The sequence below is a fragment of the Cebus imitator genome, unplaced genomic scaffold (assembly GCF_001604975.1).
Source record: "Cebus imitator isolate Cc_AM_T3 unplaced genomic scaffold, Cebus_imitator-1.0 Scaffold538, whole genome shotgun sequence".
In the NCBI taxonomy this organism is placed as follows: domain Eukaryota; kingdom Metazoa; phylum Chordata; class Mammalia; order Primates; family Cebidae; genus Cebus; species Cebus imitator.
In genome coordinates, this window is record NW_016107853.1 from 1,824,340 (window position 1) to 1,832,291 (window position 7,952).

The window sequence follows — 7,952 nt, forward strand, 5'->3', positions numbered from 1 at the left end:
TTTCCCATATGATATAACACCTGGCTACAAAGGTGTTTTTTTTTTTTTTTTTGAGAAAGAGTTTCTCGTTGAGAGGCTGCAGTGCAGTGGCAGGATCTCGGGGCTCAAGGCAACCCATGCCTCCAGGGTTCAAGCAATTCTCCTGCCTCAGCCTCCGGAGTAGCTGAGATTACAGGCATGCCCCACCACCCCAGGCTGATTTTGTATTTTTAGTTGAGACAGGGTTTCTCTATGTTGGTCAGGCTGATCTCCAACTCGCGACCTGAGGTGATCCGCCTGCCTCGGCCTCTCAAAGTGCTGGGATTACAGGCGTGAGCCACTGCACCCCGCCTACAAAAGGGGTTCTTCTGGGACCCAATCATCTGAACTTTTCCCTCCCATTTGGCCCTCTCCATCAGTACTACACGGCTCACCGGTCTTTCCTCCGTTCCTGAGGGAACCCTGTCCTGTCTCCAGGCCTTTGCACAAATCATCCCTCTTCCTTGTCTGCCCTACCCTCACACTTGGCACGTCTGGCACCTCCCCTGTTCATTCTAAGGCAGCATCCCTCCCTACCATTTAACCCATCCCATTTTTCCGTCACAGTACTCATCCAAATTATAACCCTTTATTCATGGTTTGTCTTTTATCTCAGTCAGGAGGCAGTAAGGGCGGGGGACTCCGTTGTTCCCTACAGTACCCTCAGCGCACAGACTTGTTAAGCAAATACTCGAGAGTGAATGAAGGAAAAAATGAGTGGAGGAGGGGTCTTTGGTGGAGCTAAAGATCTTGAACGCCGCGGGGGCGGGAGGCTCCAGGCAGTGTTCGTCCCGCACCACCCCCAGAGTAAAGCGAATTTCAGAAGGGGGCGGGGAGCCCCGGGCGTGTGGGGCCCCGGCCAAAGTCCAAGTCCACAGGAGGCTGCGCGGCAAGCTACTTATAGCTATGACCAGCGACGGCCGGCCTCTAGCCCCACCACTGCCAGCCTAGGACAGGGACGCTAGGTCAGCTGGAGGGTCGGGTGCAGCAGCGGGCGATCAAAGGCACAGGGCGGGAGGCAGGATCCAAGGGGATACTGCCGCGTGGCTGCCGCGGAACCGGCAGGTTCTGCCGTGAACGACACTGGGACTTGTAGTTCTCGGTTCCTCTAGACGCTGTCGCAAGCCCCCAGATAAAGAGGCTCTTCGAGGTGAAGGGGAACTACATTTCCCAGAAGGCCGAGATAAGTTGGGGTCACCGGGAAAGCAGCCCGGCCGGTGGCACTTTCCCGGCGTGATAGGGCCGGTTCCGGGAGCGCGTGGCTGCGTGGGGGGGCCGCGTGGTCCCTCCTGAGGCGGCCCCCGGATGAAGGGATCTGGGGACCAGGGATCCGAGCCTACGAGCAGGTCGGTGGCGGGGACTGACTGCTGCGGAGGCCTCGGCAATATTGATTTCAGGCAGGTACTAAACGCACCGGACTGCGGCGTAAAGTGAGAGAGGAATCTGGAAGGCCTGCTGGGCTTGAAGGCGTGCGGCACCTTCAACGCCGGGGGGCGGGGCTGCCAGTTCCCAGGCAACGGGGGCGGGGAGGTGGGCGTGGCGTGGTAGGGGCGGGGCGCCGCGAGCGGGAGCGCCAGCTGTATGTGCGTGTACGCGCGCGTGTAAACCTCAGGTTGCGTGTCTCAGAGAGGAGCGTTCCTGAGCTCGTCTGGGTGTGTGCCTGTGTGTGGCCCTGAGATTGTGTGGGTCTCAGAGATTGTGCGTGTCTTTGGGATTGTGTATGTCTCACTGAAATTACCTGATGGTCTGAGAGTGTGCAGAGTGTGAGTGTGTATGACCGAGGCTGTGTGTGACGAGCGTGGGCGAGGGTGAGGGGGGCTGATTACATGTTTGGGCGTGTGTCGTGTGGCCCCTGCTCTCGTCCATCCCCCAGGATCAGGAGGCCAGCTTTGCCCACCATGAGAGTGGTAGGGACCCTGGCTCTCTCCCAGCGGGGGCTAAGCAGACTGCACACTACCACCCACCCCTTTCGGGGCCAGGGTGGGTGGGACTGACTCGCCTGCTGAGGCTGCCCTCTACAGAGTTCTAAGTGTGCCAGAGAGTGCCTGTCCTGGCATCTCCCCAGGCTCCCAGTTCTAATGGATTCCAATTTCCAACCTCTCTTGCATCCTCCCTTCTGTCAAAGCTTCCTCTTTGCCCCATTCACGTTTTTCATCACCCACTCTTCATGGAACCTGTAAGGCACATCTCTGCCCCAAGCAGCCTCTAATCCAGTTCCTTCCCTCCCTTCATTTCTTACTCACATGTGCATTTATTCACTCACTGATGCAGCCAGTATTTATTCAGGGCCTGCTGAGGGCCTAGTGTCATTCAGAAGGTGAAGGGCTCTTCTGCCACTGAGCTTTCATTCTAGGGAGGGGGACGGTAGGCCTGGAAAGGCAGAGAGTTCTCTGAAGGACCTAACACTGGTTAGTGTTTTGAAGAGTAGCTATTGGGGAGGTTGGATTGAAATTCACAAGAACCTGTTTCCCTGTCTGGGAGGGACCTGGGATCTGAGAGCTGAAGGGTCAGTCAGTGGGGCAAGATTCCTAGTGGACGGAGGCAGGTGGGAAGCCCTCCAGGGTAAGCAGGAGGAGATGGGGCCTGGCCCTGAGGGAGCAAAGGGTTGACCAGATGGGTGCTCAGCAGAGGACAGGAAGAAGACTATTACTTTAGTAAACTGTTCATTGAATTATAACATGCAGTGAGATGAGTGATGGGCATAGGTACCCCTACAGCTCCTGTGTTCTCACCACGTGAATCTATCACTGATAACCCTCATATCTAGATTGGAGTCATGATTACCCCCAGGGACTGCCCTCAGGAGAAGGGTGGGCAGGGGAGCCATGTAGAAGGGGGACAGAATGCGAGGGGGCAGTGTCCCATTGCAGACCCAGCTAGGGGCCTGCCAGTGAGCAGGGGAGACTAACTGGGTGTGAGGGGTGGGCTTTTCTGCTCGTTCCCATTGTTCTCCTTTCTCCCCGGGCTGTGCAGCTGGAGAGAGCTGAGGCTGGGTTTGGGTCAGGGTGACCCTCATTGGCTGACATTCTGTTTTTCTTCTGCTGTCCTTGTTGGTGCAGTTAAGCTTCCTGTTGCCAAGGGATTTTTCTTAAAAAAAAGAAAGAAAGAAAGAAATATACAACATACAACATTGTGTATTTGCTTATATGGTAGCTATCCTCCCTCCTCAGTCGAAATCTCAGTTTTAAAATATATCAGTCCTTGGCCTGAGAGAATTGCCAGGTTTTTCTGCACCCCGTGGGCATCTGAGGATCTCAGGTGCTAGCCCTGTGCTGCCTGGTAGAAACATCATGTGCCACATGCATAACTTAAACATTTCCTATAGCCAAATTAACCTAGTAAGAAGAAATGGAGTTTAGCAAAGAAATAGAAAAAATAATTTTAACAATATATTTTATTTTTAAAAATTATTTATTTATTTATTTTTAAGATGGGGTTTCACCATGATGGCCAGGCTGGTCTTGAACTCCTGACCTCAGGTGATCCACCCACCTTGGCCTCCCAAAGTGCTAGGATTACAGGCGTGAGCCACCGCGCCTGGCCAACAATATATTTTATTGTTATCAAAATATATATCAGAAATATTTCATCCTGTGACACTCCAAGCTTGTGGCACTGCCTGTGACCAGTGGCTGCCACATCACACCGAACAGTGCCGCTCTGGGTACCAGGCCCTCCACCAGCTCTTTTCTGGGCCTGCTTCAGCAGGTACAGAATCTTGCTTTTTTTAATTAAAAAAAAATAAGGCTGGGCGCAGTGGCTCACGCCTGTAATCCCAGCACTCTGGGAGGCCAAGGGGGGTGGATCACGAAGTCAGGAGTTCAAGACCAGACTGGCCAACATGATGAATCCCAGTCTCTACTAAAAAAATAGAAAAATTAGCTGGGCATGGTGGCTCGTGCCTGTAATCTCAGCTGCTTGGGAGGCTGAGGTAGGAGAATTGCTTGAACCAGGACCCAGGAGGTGGAGGTTGCAGTGAGCTGAGATCAAGCCACTGCACTCCAGCCTGGGCTAAAGAGCGATACTCCATCTCAAAAAAAAAAAAAAAAAAAAATCTTTGGGGTGAGGAGTGTGCCTGCTGCAGCCTCATTGGCTGAGGCCCTTTTGCTCCTTTTTGCCCTCCCGCCATGGGATTCTGGAGCCTTGCTCTTCAGCTGAGCAGCTGCCTGAAGGCAATGGGCCAGCACGTGGACGGGAGCAGGGTCTGCTACTTGCTGTGACAGGGAGTAGCACCTTCAGGATTCAGAAGATGGTTCCAGTAGGGCCTAGGGGTACGGGCACCCAGGCTGGCGGAGCATACGGAGGTCCTCAGAGCAAGGGCACATGCCGGGTACCAGGTCCCTTTTCCATAGAGACTCACCTGCTCACCAGCGCAGATGAGTGATGATATCTCCAGCTTGGTGTTGGTGTCGAGAAGAATGGGGACAGTAAGGGGTTATGGTAAAGACCAGGATGGGATGAGGGATGGAGAGAAGCTTTATTAAGTGTCGAGTGGTCTTGAAGACCGGTCTTCAAGAAACCCTGTATGCAGGAGGCTGAGAGACCTGGGACAGGGAACACAGGCCCCTGTGTGTCATAGGGGCGCTGGAAGCAAGCCCTGATGGCAGATGCGGGCTATCTTGACTGCCTTTCAGGAAAAGACATTTGCCTCTATACAAAATCGTTTCAAATAAAATTTTTTTTTTTTTTTTTTTAATGGACTCTGGCTCTGTCGCCCAGGCTGGAGTGCAATGGTGTGATCTTGGCTCACTGCAACCTCCACCTCCCAGGTTCAAGCGATTCTCCTGCCTCATCCTCTCGAGTAGCTGGGACTACAGGTGTGCACCACCACACCCAGCTACTTTTTGTATTTTTAGTAGAGATGGGGTTTCACCATGTTGGCCAGGATGGTCTCGATCTCTTCACCTCGTGATCGGCCCCCCTCGGCCTCCCAAAGTGCCAGGATTATAGGCGTGGGCCACCATGCCTGGCCCTAAAAATCTTTTAATTGTATTACTTTACTTGGAATAAACATTGGGCTGTTACATTAGATGACTTACTCTGTGGTGCTTTCAAGGCCATGCCTTTTGGCATCAGTCAAGACAGAGCAGGGTTGAGGCTTTCCGTGGCTGCTTGTCAAAACCTTGAGCAAATGACGGAAACTCTTGGAGCCTGTTTCCTCTGCCTCTGCTGAGATGTCACTGTTTTTCCTTGCTACGCTGTAAGCATGAATTAGGTTGATGTTTTGAATGTTGAATCAGTTCTGGATTCCTGGGGTGATCCCTGCCTGGTCCTGACATATTATCCTTTGTATATATTGTTGGATTTGATTTGCTTTAATTTTTTTTAGAATTTTTTTCTTTGTCTGGTTTTATTTGATTTAATTAATTTATTTTGAGACAGAGTCTTACTCTGTCGCTCAGGCGTGCTCTCAGGAGTGCAGTGGCGTGATATCGCCTCACCAAAATCTCTGCCTCCCAAGTTCAAGCAGTTCCCCCACCTCAGCCTCCCAAGTAGCTGGGGTTACAGCTGTGCCTGCCACCATGCCCGTTTTTTGTTGTTGTTGTTTGTTTTTGTATTTTTAGTAGAGACAGGGTTTTACCATGTTGGTCAAGCTGGTCTCAAACTCCCGACCTTAAGTGATCCACCCGCCTCGGCCTCCCAAAGTGCTGGGATTTGGCCTGGTTTTAGTGTTAGGGTGATGCAGTGAGTTGGGAAGTGCTGCCTCCCTCTTCCATATTCTGGAAGAGATTGTGTGAAACTGGGATTTTTTTTTCTTTTTTTTTTTTTTTGAGACGGAGTTTCACTCATGTTACCCAGGCTGGAGTGCAATGGCGCGATCTCGGCTCACTGCAACCTCCGCCTCCTGGGTTCAGGCAATTCTCCTGCCTCAGCCTCCTGAGTAGCTGGGACTACAGACATGCGCCACCATGCCCAGCTAATTTTTTGTATTTTTAGTAGAGATGGGGTTTCACCATGTTGACCAGGATGGTCTCGATCTCTTGACCTCGTGATCCACCCGCCTCGGCCTCCCAAAGTGCTGGGATTACAGGCTTGAGCCACCGCACCCGGCCTCTTTTTTTTTTTTTTGAGACAGAGTCTTGTCCTGTCACCCAGGCTGGAGTGCAGAGGCGTAATCTCGGCTCACTGCAACCTCTGCCTCCTGGATTCAAGTGATCCTCCTGCCTCAGCCTCCCTAGTAGCTGGGTCTACAGGCTTGTGCCACCACACCTGGCTACTTTTTTTTGTATTTTTAGTAGAGACGGGGTTTTACTGTGCTAGCCAGGATGGTCTCCATCTCGTGACCTTGTGATCCACCCCCTCCGCCTCCCAAAGTGCTGACATGACAGGCCTGAGCCACTGTGCGCAGCCGGAATTATTTTTTCCTTAAATGTTCGGTAGAATTCATCCAGGGAAACCATCTGGGCTCAAGGCTTTCTTTTGTTAGGTTTTTTAGCTATGAATTCAATTCCTGTAAAAGATAAAGGATTATTTCTTGAATGAATTTTGGCAGTTTGTGTCTTGCAAGTATTGGTTCATTTCATCTAATTTGTGTTATTCATAGTATTCCCTTATTATCACTTTAATGTTTGCAAAGTCAGTAGGGAAGTCCCCTCTCTTACTTCTGATACTTAGATTTTGTGTCTTTTCTCTTTCTTTCTTGGTCAGGCTGGCTAGAGGTTTCTCAACTTAATTGGGAAAAAAATTTTTCCCCAGAGAACCAGCGTTGGGTGTGATTTTTTTTTTTTCTCTATTGCTTTCCTGTTTTCTATTTGATTGATTTTTGCTTATCTTTAATTTTTTTTTTGTCCTGCCTGCTTTGGGTTTAATTTCTTCCTCTTTCTCTAATTTCTTAAGGGCAAAGCTTATATTCCCCACCTGGGACTTTTCCTTTTACTAATAGAAGCCCTGCCTTACCCGTGCCCCACAGATCTCATGTGTTCTATTCTCATTTTCATTCAGTTCAAAGTGTTTCTAGATTTCCCGAGACTTCCCGTGTGGCCGTCTTGTACATTCCTTCCACGATCGCTTTCTGTGACTGATTTCGAGTTTAATTCTGTGGTGGTTTGGGAGTATACTGTGCATGCTTTCTATTCGTTTAAATTTAAGGTTTGTTTGACGGCGCCGAGTGTGGTCTGTCTTGCTGATACCAAGGAGATTTCAGGCTGTTCCCAAGGTTGGCGTGTGCTGTGGTCAGGTCCAGCCGCTGGATGGCGCTGTTCAGGTCAGCTGGGTTCTCACCGATTTTCCACCCGCGTTTTCTATCAGTCACTGAGGACCATGGAGGGCCCTAAGGAGAACTGTGGATGTGTCTTTTCCACCGTTTAGTTGTGACAGCTTTTGCCTCATTCCTCACCTCACTTCTTCTTGTTGCTGTTTTGTTTGTTTCTGAGATGGAGTCTCACTCTGTCATCCAGGCTGGAGTGCTGTGGCGTGATCTCGGCTCACTGCAACCTCTGCCTCCCAGGTTCAAGCCATTCTCTTGCCTCAGCCTCCTGAGTAGCTGGGATTACAGGCGTGCACCACCACACCCGGCTAATTTTTGTATGTTTAGTGGAGACAGGGCTTCACCATGTTTGCCAGGCTGGTCTTGAACTCCTGACCTCAGGTGGTCCACCTGCCTCGGCCTCCCAAAGTGCACGCCACCTCACCCGGTCAGAGAATAAACGTTTTTTTTTTTTGAGGTGGAGTCTTGCTGTGTTGCTCAGGCTGGAGTGCAGTGGTATGATCTCGGCTAACTGCAACCTCCTCCTCCTGGTTCAAGAGATTCTTCTGCGTCAGCCTCCCAAGTAGCTGGGATTACAGGCATGCACCACCATGCCCAGCTAATTTTTGAAAATTTTTCTTTTTTTGAGATAGAGTCTTGCTCTGTTGCCAGGCTGGAGTGCCGTGACACAATCTTGTCTCACTGAAACCTCTGCTTTCCAGTTTTTTTTTTTTTTTTTTTTTTTTTT

At 50.7% G+C, this 7,952-nt stretch overlaps 1 protein-coding gene across 4 annotated transcripts in view; it reads left to right on the forward strand.

Moving 5' to 3' along the window:
• The first annotated feature begins 898 nt into the window (after positions 1-898).
• The window catches only part of PEMT (phosphatidylethanolamine N-methyltransferase), an 81,837-nt gene continuing 74,783 nt past the window's right edge, over positions 899-7,952 (forward strand). Inside the window, exon 1 of one of the 4 annotated variants that reach the window (XM_017514917.2) lies at positions 899-983. Coding sequence is in view for 1 of the 4 variants with exons in the window: in XM_017514912.2 (XP_017370401.1) it covers positions 1,324-1,419 (96 nt within the window). In the remaining 3 variants the exon portion in view is untranslated. The other 3 variants (XM_017514914.2, XM_017514915.2, XM_017514912.2) reach the window with 3 other exon arrangements.